Raw genomic sequence first — 26502 nt, 5'->3', positions numbered from 1 at the left:
GGTAACCTAAGTTAAAAAACAATTCAAGTAATTCAAAAATTTATAAATTTATAATCAGATAAGAATGAACTATATAATGAATAACTTCTATTTTCAATGGTGGCATCTTAAAGCTATCCTTTATATTCATCAAGTAATGAAATAAAACATATCTATTCAGCAACTGCTTAATTCAACTACTTTTATTTTTTAAAATTCTAATATAAAAATTTTATTCTTCCTGTAATTTCCCTTTAAGCCATAAAATGTACCTTTTAAAACTTTAATTTTAAATATACAAGTGGGGAAAAAAAAATATATATATATAGTATAAGCCACTCAATTCTCAATTTAGGGAAGAAGAGAAAAAATGGAGCTTGGAAGATGGTTTAAAAGCATCTGGGAAGTTTTCTCTTTAAACTTTATACTTCCCTGGCCCTAGAGCCAAGTAGTGATCTACTATTACTGATAAGAATGCACCATGACCTCAGGATATACTGAGACAGATAAATGGTTGAAAACCAGACTTAAGTGAATTGAAATCACTGTTTACCTGCACACACACAAACCAAAATCAAAATAGGAGACTTAAGGGTAAAAACCTTAGTAACACTTGTCAAACCTAATGATAAACACCTGTGAAATGAAAGGTTAACTGAAAAGTACTTTATGCACTATTCACATATATGAACTCACCTTTCTTTTCAGAATTCTTTTTTTTTTCTTCAAACCATTTCCCTCTAAATCCTTCTCCATCTTGTGTGACAAATAAAATGTCTTTTCTATTTAAAGCAATGTCAGAAATGAAGACCTGGCGTGGATAGGCCCATCGACACTGCTTCAGAGAACTGCTGAATGATCTCCAGCAAAATACCTAAAATAAGCCCAAATTACATTAGAATATATATTCCCATACATCTGAACAATCGAAAATGGAAACTGCAAGATAATATCTCTAAAACAAAAGCTCTGAATAATGTTTCCGTGTTCATTCTTTCACAGAAAAAGATACTATAAAAATCAATTTATTTTTAAAGAACTGTATCTTTCATAAAAACTACATCAAGCAAATATGAAGCATTAAAAATATTTCAAAGACAATCCTCTTAAGAAGTAATATTCAGGTTCAGCAGAGCAAGATGGCAGAGTAGGAGACCTGGATTTCGTCTGGTCCCAGGAATTCACCTGGATAGGGATCAAACCATTCTGAACACCTACAAACTCAACAGGAGATCGAAGAAAAGAATAGCAACAACTCTGAACAGAAAAGCGACCACTTTCTGGAAGGTAGGACGCGCCAACAAGTGAATCCGAGGCAATATTTGGGAGGATAGATGGCGGGGGAGCGGGGGCCCATTGGCTGCTTCTGGCAAGTGATAGAACCCTGGAGCACAAAATCGGAACTTTTAGAAGTCAGCTCTGCTGAGGGACATCGCTCCAGTGGCTAAGCAGGGATGGGGGTGGAACCCTCATGGGACAAGGTGGTCTGAGGACCTTCGGGGTCACAGAAAGACCGGGGGTGCCTGAGTGCGGCAGAGCTCCCAGGTATCGGAGCAGGGAAGCCGGCTGCAGAGACAGAGCCGAGGTGCGGGCTCTCAGCTCGGGGTTGCTGTAAACCATGATCCGTGGCACAGTCAGGCCCCTGCGCTTCCAGCAGGGACCCAACAAGAAGCAGATCCGGAGAGACTCCCCTACCTCTCCCAGGAGGAGCAGCGCGGGAGCGCACCACAGGGATCTACTGGGTTTGAAGACTCCCCACCGGGTCGTGCGCCAAAGATAGAAACGCTCAGTCACAGGCCGGGTGAGCAGAGTGTGGCCGGAGACCGGGGAGACGAGAGTGATTCACTGCTTTTCTCTGGAGGCACACTGAGGAGTGGGGCCCCGAGTCTCGGCTCCTCCGGGCAGAGATTGGGAGGCCACCATTTTCACTCTTGTCCTCCAAAGCTGCACCGAAAGCTTGCAGGGATAAAAGCTCCCAAGAGAAAACCCGAGCAGATTACTTAGCCGGGCCCAGCAAGGGCAGGGCGATTCCACCTCCAGCAAAGACATTTGGGAACCACGGCAAAAGGCCCCTCACCCAGAAGATCAGCAAGAACCGCCAGCCAAGACCAAGTTTACCAATCAATGAGAACGGCAGAACTCCAGCACTAGGAGAATACTGCACATAGAATTCATGGCTTTTTTACCATGATTCTTTAGTCTTTCAAAGTTACTTTTTTTTAACTGTTTTTTTTTTATTTTTCTTTTTCAACCAACATCTTATCAATCCCTTTTTAAAAAAATTTTTATTTTTCATTTTTAGAGTCATATTCTATCCCTTCATAGTAGTTAACCTTATTTTTGGCATATATATGTAAACTGTTCTCTCTTTAAAATTTTGAGATACAGTTTCTTCTAACAGATCAAAATATACCCTAAATCTCCTAGTCTCCTGCCTGATCACATTCCCTCCCTCTTTTTTTTTAATCCTCTACTTTCTTTTTCAAACTTTTCTTATCAATTCCTTTTATAAAATCTTTTAAAATGTTCATCTTTACAGTCATATTCCATCCCTTCATCATATTAACCCTTATTTTTGTACATGTATAAGCTTTTCTTTCTTTAAAATTTTGGGAGGCACTTTCTTCTAACAGACCAAAATACACCCAAAATCTAGTGTGTGGCACCAATTTATGCACCAGCCTGATCATATTTGATCATATTCTGTTTTTTTTTGTTTTGTTCTGTTTTTGTTTATTTTTATCTTTTCTTTCTTTCTTTCCCTTTCTTTTCCCCCGGTTTCAGGTATTTTCTGATTTCTTTAGAGTATATTTTCTGGGGACGTTGGTACCCTATTAGCATTTTGTTCTCTCATTCATCTATTCTCCTCTGGACAAAATGACAAGATGGGAAAAATCACCTCAACAAAAAGAACAAGAGGCAGTACCGACTGCCAGGGACCTACTCAATACAGACATTAGTACGATGTCGGAACTAGAGTTCAGAATGATGATTTTAAAGATACTAGCTGGGCTTGAAAAAAACATGGAAGCTCTTAGAGAAACCCTTTCTGGAGAAATAACAGAACTAAAATCTAACCAAGTTGAAATAAAAAAGGCTATTAATGAGGTGCAATCAAAAATGGGGGCTCTAACAGCTAGGATAAATGAGGCAGAAGAATTAGCAATATAGAAAACTAATGATGGAAAATAAAGAAGCTGAGAAAAAGAGAGATAAACAACTACTGGATCAAGAGGGCAGAATTTGAGGGATAAGTGATACCATAAGACAAAACAACATTAGAATAATTGGGATCCCAGAAGAAGAAGAAACAGAGATAGGGGCAGAAGGTACATTGGAGCAAATTATAGCAGAGAACTTACCTAATGTGGGGAAGGAAACAGGCATCAAAATCCAGGAGGCACAAGGAACCCCTCTCAAAATCAATAAAAGCAGGTCAACACCCCGACACCTGATAGTAAAACTTACGAGTCTCAGAGACAAAGAGAAAATCCTGAAAGCAGCTCGAGAGAAGAGATCTGTAACCTACAATGGTAGAAACATTAGATTGGCAACAGAGTTATCCACAGAGACCTGGCAGGCCAGAAAGGACTGGCATGAAATATTCAGAGCACTAAATGAGAAGAATATGCAGCCAAGAATACTATATCCAGCTAGGCTGTCATTTAAAATAGGAGAGGTAAAAAGCTTCCAGGACAAACAAAAACTAAAGGAATTTGCAAACACGAAACCAGCCTTACAAGAAATACTGAAAGGGGTCCTCTAAGCAAAGTGAGAGCCTAAAAATAACATTGACCAGAAAGGAACACAGACAATATACAGTAACAGTCACCTTACAGGCAATACAATTGCACTAAATTCATATCTTTCAAAAGTTACCCTGAATGTAAATGGGCTAAATGCCCCAATCAAAAGACACAGGCTATCAGATTGGATAAAAAGATAAGACCTATCGATAACGCTGTCTGCAAGAGACTCATTTTAGACCCAAAGACACCGCCAGATTGAAAGTGAGGGGGTGGAAAACCATTTACCACGCTAATGGACACCAAAAGAAAGCTGGGGTGGCAATCCTTATATCAGACATTAGATTTTAAACCAAAGATTATAATAAGAGATGAGGGAGGACACCATATCATACTTAGAGGGTCTATCCAACAAGAAGATCTAACAGTTGTAAATATCTATGCCCCTAACATGGGAGCAGCCAATTATATAAGGGAATTAATAACAAAAGCAAAGAAACACATTGACAACAATACAATAATAGTGGGGGACTTTAACACCCCCCTCGCTGAAATAGATCATCTAAGCAAAAGATCAACAAGGAAATAAAGACTTTAAATGACACAGATGGACTTCACAAATGGACTTCACAGATATATTCAGAACATTCCGTCCCAAAGCAACAGAATACACATTCTTCTCTAGTGCCCGTGGAACATTCTCCAGAATAGATCACATCCTAGGTCACAAATCAGGCCTCAACCAGTACCAAAAGACTAGGATCATTCCCTGCATATTTTCAGACCACACTGCTTTAAAACTAGAACTCAGTCACAAGAGGAAAGTCAGAAAGAACTCAAATACATGGAGGCTAAAGAGCATCTTACTAAAAAATGAATGAGTCAACCAGGATTAAAGAAGAATTAAGAAAATCCATGGAAACAAATGAAAATGAAAACACAACTGTTCAAAATCTTTGGGATGCAGCAAAGGCAGTCCTAAGAGGAAAGTATATAGCAATACAAGGCTTTCTCAAGATCAAGAAAGGTCTGAAATACACAACCTAACCCTACACCCTAAAGGAGCTGGAGAGAGAACAGCAAATAAAGCCTAAACCCAGCAGGAGAAGAGAAATAATAAAGATCAGAGCAGAAATCAATGACATAGAAACCAAAAGAACAGTAGAACAGATCAACGAAACTAGGAGCTGGTCCTTTGAAAGAATTAACAAGATTGATAAACCTCTTAACAGACTTATCAAAAAGAAAAGAGAAATGACCCAAATAAATAAAATCATGAATGCAAGAGGAGAGATCACAACCAACACCAAAGAAATACAAACAATTAGAACATATTATGAGCAACTATATGCCAGCAAATTAGATAATCTGGAAGAAATTGATGCGTTCCTAGAGATGTATCAACTACCAAAACCAAACCAGGAAGAAATAGAAAACCTGAACAGACTTATAACCTCTAAGGAAATTGAAGCTGTTATCAAAAATCTCCCGTCAAACAAAAGCCCAGGGCCAGATGGCTTCCCAGGGGAATTCTACCAATCATTTAAAGAAGAATTAATACCTATTCTTCTGAACCTGTTCCAAAAAATAGAAATGGAAGGAAAACTTCCAAACTCGTTTTATGAGGCCACCATTACCTTGATCCCCAAACCAGACAAAGACCCCATCAAAAAGGAGAATTACAGACCAATATCCTTGATGAACACGGATACAAAAATTCTCACCAAAATACTAGCCAATAGGATCCAACAGTACATTAAAAGGATTGTTCACCACGACCAAGTGGGATTTATCCCTGGGCTGCAAGTTTGGTTCAACATCCGCATGTCAATCAATGTGATACAATACATTAACAAAAGAAAGAACAAGAACCATATGATCCTCTCAATAGATGCAGAAAAAGCGTTTGACAAAGTACAGCATCCTTTCTTGATCAAAACTCTTCAGAGTATAGGGACAGGGGGTACATACCTCAATATCATAAAAGCCATCTATGAAAAACCCAGAGCGAATATCATTCTCAATGGGGGAAAACTGAGCGCTTTCCCCCTAAGGTCAGGAACATGGCAGGGATGTCCACTATCTCCACTGCTATTCAACATAGTATTAGAAGTCCTAGCCACAGCAATCAGAAAACAAAAACAAAAGGCATCCGATTGGCAAAGAAGTCAAACTCTCACTGTTTGCAGATCATATGATAGTTTATGTGGAAAACCCAAAAGACTCCACCCCAAAACTGCTAGAACTCACACAGGAATTCACTAAAGTGGCAGGATATAAAATCAATGCACAGAAATCAGTGGCATTTCTATACAGCAACAACAAGACAGAAGAAAGAAATTAAGGAGTCAATCCCATTTACCGTTGCACCCAAAACCATAAGATACCTAGGAAGAAATCTAACCAAGGAGGCAAAGAATCTGTACTCAGAAAACTATAAAATATTCATGAAAGAAATTGAGGAATATACAAAGAAATGGAAAAACATTCCATGCTCATGGTTTGGAAGAACAAATATTGTGAAGATGTCAATGCTACCTAGAGCAATCTACACATTCAATGCAATCCCCATCAAAATACCATCCACTTTTTTCAAAGAAATGGAACAAATAATCCTAAAATTTGTATGGAACCAGAAGAGACTCCGAATAGCCGGAGGAATGTTGAGAAAGAAAAACAAAACTGGCGGCATCACAATTCCGGACTTCCAGCTCTATTACAAAGCTGTCATCATCAAGACAGTATGGTACTGGCACAAAAACAGACACATAGATCAATGGAACAGAATAGAGAGCCCAGAAATGGACCCTCAGCTCTATGGCCAACTAATCTTCGACAAAGCAGGAAAGAATGTCCAATGGAAAAAAGACAGTCTCTTCAGCAAATGGTGTTGGGAAAATTGGAGAGCCACATGCAGAAGAATGAAACTGGACCATTTCCTTACACCACACACAAAAATAGACTCCAAATGGTTGAAAGACCTAAATGTGAGACAGGAGTCCATCAACATCCTAAAGGAGAACACAGGCAGCAACCTCTTCGACCTCAGCCGCAGCAACTTCTTCCTAGAAACATCGCCAAAGGCCAGGGAAGCAAGGGCAAAAATGAACTGTTGGGACCTCATCAAGATAAAAAGCTTTTGCACAAAAAAAGAAACAGTCAACAAAACCAAAAGACAACTGACAGAATGGGAGAAGATATTTGCAAATAACATATCAGATAAAGGGCTAGTATCCACAATCTACAAAAAACTTCTTAAACTCAACAGCCAAAGAACAAATAATCCAATCGAGAAATGGGCAGAAGACATGAACACACATTTTTCCAAAGACATCCAAACGGCCAACAGACACATGAAAAAGTGCTCAACATCGCTCGGCATCAGGGAAATCGAAATCAAAACCTCAATGAGATATCACCTCACACCAGTCAGAATGGCTAAAATTAACAAGTCGGGAAATGACAGATGTTGGCAGGGATGCGGAGAAAGGGGAACCCTTCTACACTGTTGGTGGGAATGCAAGCTGGTGCACCCATTCTGGAAAACAGTATGGAAGTTCCTCAAAAAGTTGAAAATAGAGCCACGATATGATCCAGCAATTGCATTACTGGGTATTTACCCCAAAGATACAGATGTAGGGATCCGAAGGGGTACGTGCACCCCAATGTTTATAGCAGCAATGTCCACAATAGCCAAACTGTGGAAAGAGCCAAGATGTCCATCGACAGATGAATGGATAAAGAAGATGTGGTATATATATATATATATATATATATATATATATATATATATATATATACACACAATGGAATATTATGCAGCCATCAAAAAGAATGAAATCTTGACATTTGCAACGATGTGGATGGAATTGGAGGGTATTATGCTGAGCGAAATAAGTCAATCAGAGAAAGACATGTATCATATGACCTCACTGATATGAGGAATTCTTAATCTCAGGAAACAAACTGAGGGTTGCTGGAGTGGTGGGGGGTGGGAGGGATGGGGTGGCTGGGTGATAGACATTGGGGAGCGTATGTGCTATGGTGAGCGCTGTGAAGTGTGCAAGACTGTTGAATCATAGATCTGTACCTCTGAAGCAAATAAAACATTATATGTTAAAAAAAAAAAGAAGAAGATAGCAGGAGGGGAAGAATAAAGGGGGGAAATCAGAGAGGGAGACGAACCATGAGAGATGATGGACTCTGAGAAACAAACAGGGTTCTAGAGGGGAGGGGGGTGGGGGGATGGGTTAGCCTGGTGATGGGTATTAAAGAGGGCATGTTCTGCATGGAGCACTGGGTGTTATACGCAAACAATGAATCATGGAACACTACATCAAAAACTAATGATGTAATGTATGGTGATTAACATAACAATAAAAAAGAAGTAATATTCAATATTACTTGTTTTTTTGCAAATCTGCTACAATGCTTAAGGAAAACAAAAATATGAAAGCTAAAACTTAGATATCAGACTTGTAATACCATCTGTTTGCAAGAAGAATGAAAACCACCCTATTGAAAATCGAAACTTTAAATCTCAAGAAAAAAAGGAGATGTATGAATAACCCAATTATATAACTAAAACAAAATCTTACAGATAGAAAAATCCTAATAGAGTTCAATGGCTTCCACGAGGTTCTGCAAACCTTAGTATTCCTGAGAAATGACTTAGAACCTGCTGCTCAATTATGGAGAGAATAATGAGAGGTATGGTGTTGAGTTTCCCAATCCAGTTTTATCCAGAACAGTAACTCTTGTCTGCTTCATATATTTGCATTCCAAGAAAGATTTCATTTGAAAAATTAACACTGATGATTTTTGAAAGTTCAATTCCCCTCATATTTAAGAAAACTAAAACACAAAATGGTACCTGCCACTCAAAAGTTACATTAAAAATCATTTTTTACATTAAAAAAAAAAAAAGACTATACTGATTGATTCCTTCAGAGATTGGTTTTCATAGTAAGATTCTAATTTTCCAGAAAGTAACAATCCAGAGGTATACACTACATCCATATTAACATAAATGAAACACATCTTAGAGTCAAATGTTTTTTATACTATTTTATGTAATCCCATGCCACTGCTTCCTTCCATTAGTACAAAATTAGAGTTCTAATTCTAATATAGTTCCCCATATTAAAATGATTGACTACAGATTTATACCTGTTAAGTACCAGTAGGTGGAGCTTTATGATTAATTCTTCAATTTCCAAAATGTCAAATTTTACAGCACTTTATAAATCTCAGAAAACATTCTCATTTTATGTTTCTATTTGACAAGCAAAAAGCAGAAGGCAATCTGTGTTTTTCTAGCTACAGTGTAAAACTCTTTGTTACTAATGTATATTTTAACAATTTCATTAGAGAAATGTACTGATATATTTGCAGAAGGAACAAAATTGAACTCTACTTAAATGGAAAGAGATTAGAGATTCTTCCTACGGTGATCTAGGAATGCAGCTATAGTCTCTAAAAATATACATTATGTCTACATTTGTTTAAAACTAAATCTGGGAAAAATTTTCTAATTATGCAACAAATTTTTAATATCGCCTGTTTAGCTTTTAATTTTTTTAAGGAGCAGTTATATAAAATATCTCCTATCTATGCAATTCGATATCTTCATCAGTACTCAGTACATATATCAAATAATCCATCAAAATCCCTTATTTCCATTTTAAGTACAGTAAATGAAATTTTAAGCTACAGTTTAACAAAGCTGTACTGTGTAACATTAGGTAAATGTCATCAAACTTTCTTTGAAATACCAGCTCCATACTAATTAGTACTGGATGTCAAAAATAAGTAGAGAAACAAAGTCAATAGGAATCATTATCATAGTAATACATGTTCACATTACCAGGTCCCTTATAGTTATCAACTCAGAACAAAATTACTTTGATACACTTCTGCATAAATATACACTCACCCTTCCAGCTCCATCCATTGCAAGAATGCAAATTTTTTGACCTCCATTTTCTTTCAAATTTTCAGGATCAACCTTGTATTCCATACGCCCCCCAGAAACAAGAACTTTTTTCAGGTTTAGTTGTCTAGGTCAAAAAGAAAATTTTTCATTAATATGTTCTCTAAAATACACATGCTCAATTTTAAAGAAATTACTAATCAAACAATAATCTAGGGTGATATAATGTGAAAGGTGAAGTAAGACGATTTGGCCTTTGATAACCTTAGTCCCTCCTTTCTCTAAGTTTCCCTTATATAATGGCCGTTTCTTTTTATAGCAAGTCCTTCCCTCCCAAATGCCACTCCTCCCATACATATACACACTTTCGACACCTAAAGCCCCACTTGAGAATGCACACATTTACTCTACTCTTGACTTTCCCTTTCAGTTTTAAATTTTCTCCATCCAGTTTTCTCCATCTGACACTCCAGAGCATAGCATAAAGCTGATACTCAGAGTTTTGCTGGAAGAATTGAATTTAAATTATTAAAGTTATATTTCTTTACATAAATACACATACTTAGAAGCCATCTTCTTGCACTGATAGTCTGCAAGTAAGTAAATATCTCCCCTTGTGGTAACACAGACTGTGGCCCCATCACTTGCAGCAACCAAAGACAAAGTGATATCCTTATGATGAAGGGCAGAGACTTGACGAGGAGCAGTTACATACTTTTCTCCATTGGGATCTGGCAAATAACCTAAAAAAATTACAAATAAATCACAAAATATCCGTTTTAAAAATTCAATTTATTTTTCAGATATTGTCATCAAGATTTCTTACCCAGTTGTCCACCATTTAGCCCCATAGTGTAAACAGCTTCTCTAGTCCACAGCACTGTATGAAACCTGCCTGCTGCTACTCCAATGATTGTCCTTCCTTTCAGATATTTTGCCTGCATCTATTCAAAAAGACAAGACAGCAGTTTATTATATTATTAAGAACTTGTACAATTTTTAAAAGATCCAGTAGACCAGAGTAGCAAATATATAGCATGCTAACTACCAGTAAGGGCAGAATTCACTAATAGATCTTAGCACTAACACTGAGAATCCAACTCTTCTCAGAACACAAGATACTTTGATGTAACCACTTTAAATCAGCAGTTTTAACATATAAAACATTGACATGATAGAAAAACCAAATCATCCAACCTGTCAACAAGCAATATGTAAAACCCGGCATTCTCATTCTATCAGAAAATACAGTATTTTTAAATTTGATATATTCAGGATCTCTCAACAGTGGCACTATTGACATTTTCAGCCAGATGACTCCTATTGATGTAACATATCACACTGATTCTTGTAGTAATATTGAACCACCCTTGCATCCCAGGAATAGCCAAAGCAATCTCAAAAAATAAAACCAAAACTGGAGTATCATAATTCCAGATATCAAGTTATATTACAAAACAGTAGTAATGAGAACAGTATGGTATTAGCACAAAAACAGATACATAGATCAATGGAACAGAACAGAAAATCCAGAAATAAACCCACAATTATATGGTTAATTAATCTTCAACAAAGGAGGAATGCATGTTTACAATGGGAAAAAGTCTCTTCAATGAATGGTATTGGGAAAACTGGACAGCAACATACAAAAGAAACTGGACCACTTTCTCTCACCATACACAAAATAAACTCAAAATGGATTAAAGACCTAAATGTGAGACCTGAAACCACAAAGATCCTTGAAAAGAACACAAGTAGTAAAGTATCCGACACTGGCTGTAGCAACTTTTTTCTAGATATGTCTCCTGAGACAAGGGAAACAAAAGCAGAAATAAACCATATCAAAATAAAAAGTTTCTACACAGCGAAGGAAACAATTAACAAAACTAAAAGGCAACCTATGGAATGGGAGAAGATATCTGCAAATGATATATCCAATAAAGGTGTAGTATCCAAAATATATAAAGACCTCATACAACTTAATACCCAAAAAACAAATAATCCAATTAAAAAATGGGCAGAAGACATGAACAGACATATCTCCAAAGAAGACATACAGATGGCCAAGAGACACATAAAAACATGATCATCAGGGAAATACAAATCAAAACTACAATAAGATACCACCTCACACCTGTCAGAATGGCTAAAATAAAAAACACAGTAAGTGCTGGCAAAGATGTGGAGAAAGAGGAACCCTCTTGTACTGTTGGCGGGAATGCAAACTATTGCAGTTACTGTGGAAAACAGTATGGAGGTTCCTCAAAAAATTAAAAATAGAACTAGCCTATGATCTAGGAATCATACTACTGGGTATTTACCCAGGGAACACAAAAACACTAATTAAAAGGTATACACGCACCCCTATGTTTATTGTAGCATTATTTACAATAACCAAACTATGGAAACAGCCAAGTGCCAATCAATAAATGAATGGATAAAGATGTATGTGTATACACACACACACACACACACACACACACACACACACCCCAATGGAACATTATTCAGCCATAAAAAAAGAATGAAATCTTGTCATTTGCAACAACATGGATAGAGCTAGAGAGTACAATGCTGAGGGGAAAAAAAAGTCAGTCAGAGATAGACAAATACCATATAATCACTCATATGTGGAGTTTCAGAAAAAAAAAAAAGAGCAAAGGAAGAAAAGAGAGTGACAAAAACCAATCAAGAAAGAGACCCTTAACTGTAGAGAACAAACTAATGGTCACCACAGGGGAGGTAGCTTGGGGAATGAATGAAACAAGTGATGGGGATTAAAAAATAAAAGAAAATGAAAAAAAAAGGAAAGAAAAGAAAAAATACTGGACATATTCAGGGTCTCCCAACAGTGGCACTACTGACATTTTCAGCCAAATGAAGCTTTGTTGTAGGGGACTACCTTGTAAACTGTAGTTTTAGCAGCATCCCTAGATGTCAGTAGCACCATTTCCACTCCCACCCCCAGTTGTGACAACTAAAAATGTCTCTGCACATTGCCAAATGGCTCCTGGGGATGCAAAAGTAACTGAGAATACTGAATATGTCCATATCAACCTAAAGCTCCAAGATAGCCACACAGTAAGAATAAATACAGGAAAAAATCTATCATTTGTAAAGAAATCTATGATTAAATATCCACGAAGTCCACATCTGTAGAAAATGGATCTTCCAACCAAAAAGTACCACAGATTGGAGATTACCTCTAACAACTTCTCAGTAATTCCTATTCATTCATTAGTCATCCAGAATGGAAAAGCATTAGATTTAAAAGTTTATTAATAAAAATGTATATCTAATAATAATCTTAAATCCAGAGGATTAAACCAGTAAAAAAACTTCACCTCTGAAATACAAAATTTTTTGAGCCGAAAACTCATTTGTTATTGAGTGATGATACTAGCAACATATTAATTTAGAGCACCAGTCCTAGTTCTTTGAACTAGGTCTGTGAAGTACTCTTGAGTAAAGAGTACCTTCTGGTAGTGGCTGTGCAAATGGGAGGGGAAAATTAGAACAAAGAACAGTGGCTTTTGGACCCATGTCCCCTCACATAAACTTGCCATGTATATTTTCGGTGCAGAGGATGATTTTCCATGAGGCCAATAAGCTTAGTGTTCTGGGTAACTCACTTACATGGCCATTTTGCATTTATAAACTTCATATTTTTTCTTAAGGAGGGCCTCAAAATTATTTGTTTCAAACCCCAAAAATGTGGATCCCCCTCTGCTTATACTTAAAAAGCTGAAACTAAAGCACCTTGGGGCCTAATTTCCCAAGTGCCTTCTCTCTTACTCCAAACAAATGCTAATTTGTACTATGCTTAATGTCTCCTGTGAAAAATAAAGTATATACCATCAAATATAAGTAAAATAAATTGCATATCAATACCTTCCATCTTTTTGTCCATACAGGTTTTATAGCAAATAGTCACCTTGTTTTCAAAAGGAAGCTTACCTGTCTGGGTACATTACAACTGGAAGGTGGAGGAATAATTCCTAATTGATGAAAAATATTCAGACCAAATGTATAAACACATCCATCTTCAGTCAGTACAACAGTATGATCCTTAGCAGCTGCCACTTGGGAACAATTATGACCACTCAGTCCTTCCACAAGCCTAGGGATCTACAAAATAAAATTAACTTTAATATATTTTTTCTTCTTAAAGAAAGGCAGACTACCATGTGCAGCGCCTCATTTGGATGTGTCTGGAGTCTTGGAAGCTTGACTACCCTACGTTCTGCTACAAATGGACTTGAGAGCTTGTTTGGAGGTACTCGCAGGGGAATGCAGCTACTTGTATACCCCTGACCCAAGAATGGTCCTCCTCTATCAGGGAAGGTCGTCCTCTTCGACCGAGCGCACAGCTTCGGGAGAGATGCACATGGAGAGGTAAGGGAGGAAGGGGACACCTGCCTAGCCAGCCAGATCAGCTGAATCAACCCTGGCAATCAATGGGGTGACAGATGTTGCAGCCAGATCGCCCTCACATCCTATAATATATTAACCATTTATACAAAAATACAAATAGAATCTGGTGATACTATATCCAAAATGACATGACCAATAAATGGCTGATCTATCATAGGTAAACTCTATAATTTAGCAAGGGATAGGTGAGTTTCACAGGATATGGACATTGGTTTATGAGTAAAATACAAAACCCCAGTACGACATTTCAGTAAAATAATTCAATCCAACAAATGATTTTTGAGCCCTTATACACCAAGTGCAAATTTGGTTGGTATAAATAAAGGGAGCTCCTTCAGCCAAAGTATTCACTGATACATTGAAAAAAATAAATAAAAATACAGGTGTGAAGAGTAAATGAGTTGGTAAGTATAAAAAACAACAGTCTGGCACTGCATAAAATGAAAATAATAATGTCTATAATCTCAAAGGGTTGCTATGAGGCTTAAGTCAAGGTAATGATACTGCTTGAAAAGCATCACTGATGCCTAGAACATAATAAACCCATGAAAAATGGGTGTTGTCATAGCTGTCCCCTCTTTTTAAAGCCCTTTAATAGATAAATATATCAGAATCCCATCAAAATAAATTTACCTTAAAAAAAACCTACTGAGGCAACTTTATTGAATGCAATAATTATTAGGTTTCTTCCAATTAGCACTAAGTTTCAGTACCATAAGACTCAATTTTGTGATTATAAAATGAAAATATGGGCTCAAATTTTTAAATTTTTTTTTAAGATTTATTTATTTAGAGAGAGCACACACACGCAAGAAAGGGGAGGGGCAGAGGGAAAGAATCTTCAGGCCGACTCCCCACTGAGTGCAGAGCCCTACACAGAGCTAAATCTCACAATCCGTGAGATCACGACCTGAGCTGAAACCAAGATTCAAAGGCTTAACTGACTGAGTCACTCAGGCGTCCCCTGGCTCAACTTTTAGACCACAAATGCTCTGATGAGAAGTTAAAAAAAAATAAACACCAAAGTTTTGCAATTAGTCTGACTTATGGGGCACCTGGGTGACTCAGTTAAGTGACTGCCTTCAGCTCAGGTCATAATCTTGGGGTTCTGGGATCGAGCCATGTTGAGCTCCCTGCATGGCGAGTCTGCTTCTCCCTCTCCCTCTGCCACTCCCGTTGCTTGTGCTCACATGCGTTCTCTCTCTCCATCAAATAAATAAATCTTAAAAAATAAAAAATACAATAGTCTGACTTTTAAAATTTCAACTATAGAGATATTTTAAGGCTTATTTATATGCTGTCCTGTCCCAGTATTTGCCAAATGCAAAATATAATTTTCCTTTGATGCTTTAGAATTCGGCATATCTAAATCCTTTAATTTGAACATGATATAAGAGGAAACTGATTTTTTTAAAAAGATTTATTTATTTATTTCAGAGAGAGAGAAAAAGAGTGTACAGGGAGTCTGCTTCCCCTTGCCTACTGCCCCTGCTGAGCAGTGATCCCATAACACGGCTCTATTCCCTGACCCGGAGAGCAGGACCTGAGCTGAAACCAAGAGTCAGAGGCTTAGCTGACTAAGCCACCCAAGTGACCCAACTAATTGATTTAACTCTACTATCAACTGCTTTATTACTCTCTGCTTACAGTAGATTAAAAATGTTTTTTTAATAACTGAATTTTCCATGTTATGGAAATTTTACTGAAGTTACCTAAAATGTGTAATGACATTTCAATTACCAAGCATGTCTGTTCATCTCCATGACCTAAACGTCCTCCGGGACCATGACCACAGGTATAAACCTGCCCTTTCTGAGACAGAAACACTGAATGAAATTTACAAAGCACCACCTAAGAGAAAACAAAAGAATATTATTAAATTTCTCTGAATAAAATATCCTTTATTTTATAAAAAAAATAAATTACAGAATACTGCTAACTATTTAAGCTGGATGATGGGTAAGTGGGGATTTATTATATGTTCTAATTTGAACATGTTCTGTAATAAAAATTAAAAATATATATGCTTTATTTTAAAACCATGTCTACAAACACTGACAAATGGGAAAAAGAACAAAAAAGAAATTAGGAATATGTTACCCACAAAAGAGACTAAACAAAGGAAATTAAAATCTCAAATGTTCAACTACAAAAAGCAGTAGCCAGTTGCTTTCCAACTTTATAGAATCCCAAACAAGAACTGGGCAGTGCAACATGAAGCACAAATGTTAACAAATACTGATGTATGTTATTAAAGAAAATAATGGAAATGGCTTCAGTGTATTTTTAAAAAACAACATCCCCTATACAGGGATTGATGGCTAGATAATATGTCCTTTTAATATCTCTGATTTTGTCTAATATATCTTTAATATCATTACATGGCTTTAAATAATTCTCTATTTTCAAGTTTTACTCTCTTGCCCATTTCCTTTTCTACCTGCCATCTTTCCAACACCCTCCATGCCCTCTTGACACACAGAATTACATGTTCACAGACTCTTAACCAAAAGATAAGGGTACTTAAATGACTGAACTTCATCAAAAAGAAATAACAGAAAATCAACAGCAGTTTTAAATACAGGCATATCTCAGAGATATTGTGGGTTTGGTTCTAGATCACTACAATAGGGGGAATTTCCCAGTAAAGTGAGTCAAATAAGTTTTTGGTTTCCAAAAGCATATAAAAGTTATGTTTATATTATACTGTAGTCTGTTAAGTATGCAATAGCACTGTGTCTTTTTAAAAAAATGAAGTACCTATCTTAATTTTAAAAATATTTTATTGCTAGAAAGTGCCAACCATCATATGATCTTTCAGCAAGTCACTATCTTTTTGCTGGTTAATGGTCTTGCCTCAGTGTTGATGGCTGCTGACTGATCAGGGTGGTGGTTGCTGAAAGTGAGGATGGCTATGGCAATTTCTTAAAAGAAGTCAACAGTGAAGTTTGCAAAATCAACTGACTCGTCCTTTGATGAATGATTTCTCCATAGCATGCAATGCTATTTGATAGCATTTTACCCACAGTAGAACCTCTTCAAATACTGAAGTCAATCCTCTCAAACCCTGCCACTGCTTTATCAACTAAGTTTATAAAATATTCTAAATCCTCTGTTGTCATTTGAACAGTCTTCACAGCATCTTCACCAGTAGTAGATTCCATCTCAAGACACCACTCTCTTTGCTCATCCATGAAAAGCAACTCAAGACATCAAATTTGATCATGAGATGGTAGCAATTCAGTCCCATCTTCAGGCTCCACTTCTAATTCTAGTTGCCCTATTTCCACCACATCTGCACTCACCTTCCCCACGGAAGTCTTGAACCCCTCAAAATCATGCATGAAAGTTGAATTAACTTTTTTAATTTTTTTTACTTTATTATGTTATGTTAATCACCATACATCATTAGTTCTTGATGTAGTGTTCCATGATTCATTGTTTACATATAACACCCAGTGCTCCATGCAGTATGTGCCCTCAATATCCATCCCCCCACGCTCCTCCCCTCTAGAACCCTCAGTTTGTTTCTCAGAGTCCATAGTCTCTGATGGTTCATCTCCCCCGCCAAGTCCCCCCCCCTTCATTTTTCCATTCCTGCTATATTCTTTTTTTTTTTTAACATAAAATGTATTATTTGTTTCAGAGGTACAGGTCTGTGATTCAACACACAATTCACAGCACTCACCACAGCACATACCATCCCCAATGTCTATCACCCACCCACCCCATCCCTACCACCCCCCACCACTCCAGCAACCCTCAGTTTGTTTCCTGAGATTAAGAATTCCTCGTATCAGTGAGGTCATATGATACATGTCTTTCTCTGACTTATTTCGCTCAGCATACCCTCCAGTTCCATCCACGTCGTTGCAAATGGCAAGATTTCATTCCTTTTGATGGCTGCATAATATTCCATTTTATGTATATACCACTACTATTTATCCATTCATCTGTCAATGGACATCTTGGCTCTTTCCACAGTTTGGCTACTGTGGACACTGCGGCTATAACATCAGGGTGCATGTACCCCTTCGGATCACTACATTTTTATCTTTGGGATAAATACCCAGTAGTGCAATAGCTGGGTCGTAGGGTAGCTCTATATTCAACTTTTTGAGGAACTTCCATACTGTTTTCCAGAATAGCTGCACCAGCTTGCATTCCCAGCAACAGCGTAGGAGGGCTCCCCTTTCTCCGCATACCTGCCAATATCTGTGGTTTCCTGACTTGTTAATTTTAGCCATTCTGACTGGTGTGAGGTGATATCTCATTGAGGTTTTGATTTCGATTTCCCTGATACTGAGTGATGCTGAGCACTATTTCATGTGTCTGTTGGCCGTTTGGATGTCTCTTTGGAAAAATGTCTGTTCATATCTTCGGCCCATTTCTTGATTGTATTATTCTTTCCGTGTTGAGTTTGGTAAGTTCTTTATAGATTTTGGATACTAGCCCTTTATCTGTCATTTGCAAATATCTTCTATTCTGTCAGTTGTCTTTTGGTTTTGTTGACTGTTTCTTTTGCTATGCAAAAGCTTTCTTTCTTCATGAGGTCCCAACAGTTCATTTTTGCCCTTGCTTCCCTGGCCTTTGGCGATGTTTCTAGGAAGAAGTTGCTGCGGCTGAGGTCGAAGAGGTTGCTGCCTGTGTTCTCCTTTAGGATGTTGATGGACTCCTGTCTCACATTTAGGTCTTTCAACCATTTGGAGTCTATTTTTGTGTGTGGTGTAAGGAAATGGTCCAGTTTCATTCTTCTGCATGTGGCTCTCCAATTTTCCCAACACCATTTGCTGAAGAGACTGTCTTTTTTCCATTGGACATTCTTTCCTGCTTTGTCGAAGATTAGTTGGCCATAGAGCTGAGGGTCCATTTCTGGGCTCTCTATTCTGTTCCATTGATCTATGTGTCTGTTTTTGTGCCAGTACCATACTGTCTTGATGATGACAGCTTTGTAATAGAGCTGGAAGTCCGGAATTGTGATGCCGCCAGTTTTGTTTTTCTTTCTCAACATTCCTCCGGCTATTCGGAGTCTCTTCTGGTTCCATACAAATTTTAGGATTATTTGTTCCATTTCTTTGAAAAAAGTGGATGGTATTTTGATGGGGATTGCATTGAATGTGTAGATTGCTCTAGGTAGCATTGACATCTTCACAATATTTGTTCTTCCAAACCATGAGCATGGAATGTTTTTCCATTTCTTTGTATATTCCTCAATTTCTTTCATGAATATTTTATAGTTTTCTGAGTACAGATTCTTTGCCTCCTTGGTTAGATTTCTTCCTAGGTATCTTATGGTTTTGGGTGCAACGGTAAATGGGATTGACTCCTTAATTTCTTTCTTCTGTCTTGTTGTTGCTGTATAGAAATGCCACTGATTTCTGTGCATTGATTTTATATCCTGCCACTTTAGTGAATTCCTGTGTGAGTTCTAGCAGTTTTGGGGTGGAGTCTTTTGGGTTTTCCACATAAACTATCATATGATCTGCAAACAGTGAGAGTTTGACTTCTTTGCCAATCGGATGCCTTTTGTTTTTGTTTTCTGATTGCTGTGGCTAGGACTTCTAATACTATGTTGAATAGCAGTGGAGATAGTGGACATCCCTGCCATGTTCCTGACCTTAGGGGGAAAGCGCTCAGTTTTCCCCCATTGAGAATGATATTCGCTCTGGGTTTTTCATAGATGGCTTTTATGATATTGAGGTATGTACCCCCTGTCCCTATACTCTGAAGAGTTTTGATCAAGAAAGGATGCTGTACTTTGTCAAACGCTTTTTCTGCATCTATTGAGAGGATCATATGGTTCTTGTTCTTTCTTTTGTTAATGTATTGTATCACATTGATTGACATGCGGATGTTGAACCAAACTTGCAGCCCAGGGATAAATCCCACTTGGTCGTGGTGAACAATCCTTTTAATGTACTGTTGGATCCTATTGGCTAGTATTTTGGTGAGAATTTTTGTATCCGTGTTCATCAAGGATATTGGTCTGTAATTCTCCTTTTTGATGGGGTCTTTGTCTGGTTTGGGGATCAAGGTAATGGTGGCCTCATAAAACGAGTTTGGAAGTTTTCCTTCCATTTCTATTTTTTGGAACAGGTTCAGAAGAATAGGTATTAATTCTTCTTTAAATGATTGGTAGAATTCCCCTGGGAAGCCATCTGGCCCTGGGCTTTTGTTTGACGGGAGATTTTTGATAACAGCTTCAATTTCCTTAGAGGTTATAAGTCTGTTCAGGTTTTCTATTTCTTCCTGGTTTGGTTTTGGTAGTTGATACATCTCTAGGAACGCATCAATTTCTTCCAGATTATCTAATTTGCTGGCATATAGTTGCTCATAATATGTTCTAATTGTTTGTATTTCTTTGGTGTTGGTTGTGATCTCTCCTCTTGCATTCATGATTTTATTTATTTGGGTCATTTCTCTTTTCTTTTTGATAAGTCTGTTAAGAGGTTTATCAATCTTGTTAATTCTTTCAAAGGACCAGCTCCTAGTTTCGTTGATCTGTTCTACTGTTCTTTTGGTTTCTATGTCATTGATTTCTGCTCTGATCTTTATTATTTCTCTTCTCCTGCTGGGTTTAGGCTTTATTTGCTGTTCTCTCTCCAGCTCCTTTAGGGTGTAGGGTTAGGTTGTGTATTTCAGACCTTTCTTGATCTTGAGAAAGCCTTGTATTGCTATATACTTTCCTCTTAGGACTGCCTTTGCTGCATCCCAAAGATTTTGAACAGTTGTGTTTTCATTTTCATTTGTTTCCATGGATTTTCTTAATTCTTCTTTAATCCTGGTTGACTCATTCATTTTTTAGTAAGATGCTCTTTAGCCTCCATGTATTTGAGTTCTTTCTGACTTTCCTCTTGTGACTGAGTTCTAGTTTTAAAGCAGTGTGGTCTGAAAATATGCAGGGAATGATCCTAGTCTTTTGGTACTGGTTGAGGCCTGATTTGTGACCTAGGATGTGATCTATTCTGGAGAATGTTCCACGGGCACTAGAGAAGAATGTGTATTCTGTTGCTTTGGGACGGAATGTTCTGAATATATCTGTGAAGTCCATTTGTGAAGTCCATCTGTGTCATTTAAAGTCTTTATTTCCTTGTTGATCTTTTGCTTAGATGATCTATTTCAGCGAGGGGGGTGTTAAAGTCCCCCACTATTATTGTATTGTTGTCAATGTGTTTCTTTGCTTTTGTTATTAATTCCCTTATATAATTGGCTGCTCCCATGTTAGGGGCATAGATATTTACAACTGTTAGATCTTCTTGTTGGATAGACCCTCTAAGTATGATATGGTGTCCTCCCTCATCTCTTATTATAATCTTTGGTTTAAAATCTAATGTCTGATATAAGGATTGCCACCCCAGCTTTCTTTTGGTGTCCATTAGCGTGGTAAATGGTTTTCCACCCCCTCACTTTCAATCTGGCGGTGTCTTTGGGTCTAAAATGAGTCTCTTGCAGACAGCGTTATCGATAGGTCTTATCTTTTTATCCAATCTGATAGCCTGTGTCTTTTGATTGGGGCATTTAGCCCATTTACATTCAGGGTAACTTTTGAAAGATATGAATTTAGTGCAATTGTATTGCCTGTAAGGTGACTGTTACTGTATATTGTCTGTGTTCCTTTCTGGTCAATGTTATTTTTAGGCTCTCACTTTGCTTAGAGGACCCCTTTCAGTATTTCTTGTAAGGCTGGTTTCGTGTTTGCAAATTCCTTTAGTTTTTGTTTGTCCTGGAAGCTTTTTACCTCTCCTATTTTAAATGACAGCCTAGCTGGATATAGTATTCTTGGCTGCATATTCTTCTCATTTAGTGCTCTGAATATTTCATGCCAGTCCTTTCTGGCCTGCCAGGTCTCTGTGGATAGCTCTGTTGCCAATCTAATGTTTCTACCATTGTAGGTTACAGATCTCTTCTCCCGAGGTGCTTTCAGGATTTTCTCTTTTTCTCTGAGACTTGTAAATTTTACTATTAGATGTTGGGGTGTTGACCTATTTTTATTGATTTTGAGGAGGGTGGTCTGTGCCTCCTGGATTTTGATGCCTGTTTCCTTCCCCACATTAGGGAAGTTCTCTGCTATAATTTGCTCCAATATACCTTCTGGCCTCTCTTCTTCTTCTTCTGGGATCCCAATTATTCTAATATTGTTTCGTCTTATGGTATAGCTTATCGCTCAAATTCTGCCCTCGTAATCCAGTAGTTGTTTATCTCTCTTTTTCTCAGCTTCTTTATTTTCCATCATTTGGTGTTCTGTATCACTAATTCTCTCTTCTTGCCTCATTTATTCTAGCCGTTGGGGCCACCATTTTTTTATTGCACATCCTTAATAGCCTTTTTTATTTCGACTTGATTAGATTTTAGTTCTTTTATTTATCCAGAAAGGGTTTCTCTAATATCTTCCATGCTTTTTTCAAGCCCAGCTAGTATCTTTAAAATCATCATTCTGAACTCTAGTTCCGACATCTTACTAATGTCTGTATTGATTAGGTCCCTGGTAGTTGGTACTTTTTTGAGGTCATTTTTCCCGTCTTGTCATTTTGTCCAGAGGAGAATAGATGAATGAGAGAACAAAATGCTAACAGGGTAACAACAGCCCCCGAAAAATATATACTAAACAAATCAGAAGAGACCTGAAACCGGGGGGAAAGGGAAAGAAAGAAAAAAGAAAAAAAGAAAGAAAAAGAAAAAGATAAACAAACAAAAAAACAGAATATGATTAAATATGATCAGGCTGGTGCATAGATCAGTGCCACACAATAGATTTTGGGCATATTTTGGTCTGTTAGAAGAAAGTGCCTCCCAAAATTCAAGAAAGAAAAACTTATATATGTACAAAAATAAGGGTTAATACGATGAAGGGATGGAATATGACTCTAAAGATGAAAATTATAAAAGATTTTATAAAAGGAATAGATAAGAATTTGGTTGAAAAAAGAAAGAAGAGGATTTAAGGGAAAAAAAAAGGGAGAGAATGTGATCAGGGAGGAGACTAGAACAAAGCCACACACTAGAGATTTAGGGTATATTTTGGTCTGTTAGAAGAAACTGTATCCCAAAATTTTAAAGAGAGAATACACACACACACACACACACACACACACACACACACACACACCAAAAATAATGTTAACTACTATGAAGGGATAGAATATGACTCTAAAAATGGAAAATAAAAAAGATTTTTTAAAAAAGGCATTGATGAGATGGTTGAAAAAGGGAAAAAGAAAAATTCAAAAAAAAAATTTAACTTTGAAGGACTGAAGGCCATGGGAAAAAGCCATGAATTCTATGTGCAGTATTCCCCTAGTGCTGGAGTTCTGCAGTTCTCATTGATCGGTAAACTTGGTCTTAGCTGGCTATTCCCCTTGATCTTCTGGGGGAGGGGCCTGTTGCACTGGTTCTCAAATGTCTTTGCCGAAGGCATAATTGCCCCGCCCTTGCCAGGGCCAGGCTAAGTAATCTGCTTGGGTCTGCTCTCGGAAGCTTTTGTTCCCTGCAAACTTTCCGTACAGCTTTGGAGGACGAGAGTGAAAATGGCGGCTTCCCAATCTCTGCCCCGGCGGAGCCAAGAACTCGGGGCCCCACTCCTCAGTGTGCCCACAGAGAAAAGCAGTCAATCACTCACGTCTCCCCAGTCTCCGGCTGCACTCCGTGCTCACCCGGCCTGTGACCGAGCATTTCTATCTCTGGCACATGACCCTGTGCGGAGTCTCCAAACCCAGCAGATTCCTGTAGTGCACTCCCACGCCACTCCTCCCAGGGCAGGAAGGGGAGTCTCCCCTGATCTGCCACTTGTTGGGTCCCTGCTTCCAGAAAGTGGTCACTTTCCTGTTCAGAGAGTTGCCGCTATTCATTTCTTCAATCTCCTGTTTAGTTCATAGGTGTTTAGAATGGTTTGATCCCTATCTAGCTGAATGCCTGGGACCAGATGAAATTTAGGTCTCCTACTCCTCCGCCATCTTGCTCCTCTGGAATCGACTTCTTCTAAACTCCTGTTAATGTTGCTATTTTGACCTCTTTCCATGAATCATGAATGTTCATGGCATCTGGAATGGTGAATCCCTTCCAGAAGATTTTCAATTTATTTTGCCCAGATCCATAAGAGGAATCACTACCTATGGCAACTATAGCCATATGAAATGTGTTTGTTAAATAATAAGACTTGAAAGTCAAAATGACTCCTTGATCCATGGCCCACAAAATAAACGTTGTGTTAGCAGGCATGAAAACAACATGAATCTCACTGTACATGTCCATCAAAGCTCTTGGGTGACCAGGTGCATTATCAATGAGCAGTAACATGTTGAAAGAATCTATTTTTCTGAGCACTAGGTCTCAACAGTGGGCTTAAAACATATATTCAGTAAACCATGCAATAAACAGATGTGCTGTCATCCAGGCTTTGTTCCAGTTTTAGAGCACAGGCAGAGGAGATTTAGCATTATTCTTAAGAACCCTAGGATTTTTAGTATGGTTAAGTGAATGAACACTGGCTTCAGCTTCAAGTTACCAACTGCATTAAGCCCTAACAAGACAGTCAGCCTGCCCCCTGAAGCTTTGAAGCCACTCACTGACTTCTCCCAATAGAAAGCTGTTTGTCTACATTGAAAATCTTGTTTAGTGTAGCCGCCTGCATTAATGATCTTAGCTAGATCTTTGGGATAACTTGCTGCAGCTTCTCCATCAGCACCTGTTGCTTCACCTTCACGTTGATGTTCCAGAGACAGCTTCTTCCCTTAAACTTCATGAGCCAACCAACCTCTGCTAGCGTCAAACTTTTCTTCTGCAACTTCCTCACCTCTCTCAGCCTTCATGGAACTGAAGAGAGTTAGGGCCTTGTTCTGGATTACGTTTTGGCTGAAGGGAATGTTATGGCCGGTTTGCTCTTCTATCCAGACCACTAAGACTTTCTCTATACCAGTAATAAGGCTGTTTCACCTTCTTACCATTTGTGTGTTCACTGGGAGTAGCACTTTCATTTCCTTCAAGAACTTTTCCTTTGAATTCACAACTTAGCTAACTCTTTGGTTCAAAGGCCTAGTGTTTGGCCTATCTCTGCCTTTCTCACTAAGCTTAATCATTTTTAGCTTTTGATTTAAAATGAGAAGGCATTAACTCTTCCTTTCACTTAAACACTTAGAGGCCATTTCAGAGTTCTTAACAGGTCCAATTTCAATAATTTTTGTCTCAGGGAATTAAGGAGGCCCAAGAAGAGGTAGAGAGATAGGGGAACAATGGCCAGTGGAGCAGTGAGAACACACACATTTATCAATTAAGTTCACCATCTTATATGGATGTAGTTTGTGGTACCCCAAAACAATTACAATAATAATATCAAAGATCACTGATCACAGATCACCAGAAGAAATACCGTTAACTCCTGAACAACAGGTGTTTGAACTTCAGTGCGCATCCACTTATATGCAGATTTTTTCCAGTAAATACAGTATAGTACTTTAAATGTATTTTCTTTTCTCTATGACTTTCTTAATAACATTTTCTTTTCTCTGGCTTACTTATTCTAAGAATACAGTGTATAATGCACATAAGTATGTGCTAATTGACCATGTTCTCAGTAAGACTTCCAGTCAACAGTAGTTAATTTTTTGGAGAGTCAGAAGTTATGCAAGGATTTTTGACTGTATGGAGGAGGGGTCAAGTGCCCCAAACCCCATTTTCTTCAAGGGTCAGCTATACAATACTAAGGAAAAAGTTTGAAATATTGAGAGAATTACAGACTTACGAAGTAAGGAAATCCTACTGGAAAAATGGCAATGAAAGACCTACTCAATGCAGGACTGACATAAACCTTCAATCTGTAAAAAATACAGTGTCTATGAAGTCCAATAAAGGGAAGTGCAATAAATTGAAGTATGCCTGTTTGCATGTATGTACATACTTAACCTCTACACCACGTTGCTATTTTTCAAAGCATCTAATATTCAGTATATTAATTTTACCTTAATACTATTTAAAAATCCTTTTTTCTTACTTTTAAAAAAATGTACATTCACATTTCTTATGTCATCTATAAATATTTCTAACTTGGATATAAAAAATGATTACAAAATAACGAAATCTTAGAATTATTTTCCAGAAAGACAAGTTCTTATGGGAAACAAAATTAGAAGCTGAATTACAAGCTCTACTTACACATATCCTTTAACTACTTGGTAAGTTCTGTGACTACATATACTTATCATAAGTAATATAAAAAGTCATTATCTCATTTAACTATACCACAAATACCTAAAAATAAACCCTAAATTGTATTCATATTTGTAATACAAACTTAGAATTTGTAAAGGAAAAATCATTTTTTGAAGCCAGAAATAATACATTTTGTTCAATTTTATATCCAATATTAGAATGCCATTCTATAATTTGACTTATATTCAACAACCAATACCAGAGTTTAAG

The 26502-nt window shown here is 37.6% G+C and overlaps 1 protein-coding gene across 3 annotated transcripts in view; it reads right to left on the bottom strand.

Moving 5' to 3' along the window:
* The window catches only part of IBTK (inhibitor of Bruton tyrosine kinase), a 108096-nt gene that overhangs the window by 62374 nt on the left and 19220 nt on the right, over positions 1-26502 (bottom strand). For all 3 annotated transcript variants that reach the window (XM_028108088.2, XM_028108090.2, XM_028108089.2), the window contains exons 5-10: positions 15832-15942; positions 13615-13785; positions 10484-10601; positions 10220-10400; positions 9661-9784; positions 676-853 (exon numbers count right to left, since the gene is read on the bottom strand). In XM_028108088.2, coding sequence (XP_027963889.1) covers positions 676-853; positions 9661-9784; positions 10220-10400; positions 10484-10601; positions 13615-13785; positions 15832-15942 — 883 coding nt within the window. The remainder of the gene's footprint in view (positions 1-675; positions 854-9660; positions 9785-10219; positions 10401-10483; positions 10602-13614; positions 13786-15831; positions 15943-26502) is intronic.

The sequence above is a fragment of the Eumetopias jubatus genome, unplaced genomic scaffold, assembly GCF_037043125.1.
Source record: "Eumetopias jubatus isolate StellerSeaLion01/CBP00866 unplaced genomic scaffold, mEumJub1_p1.0 scaffold_6, whole genome shotgun sequence".
NCBI lineage: Eukaryota > Metazoa > Chordata > Mammalia > Carnivora > Otariidae > Eumetopias > Eumetopias jubatus.
This window is presented reverse-complemented; position numbering and strand designations above follow the sequence as displayed.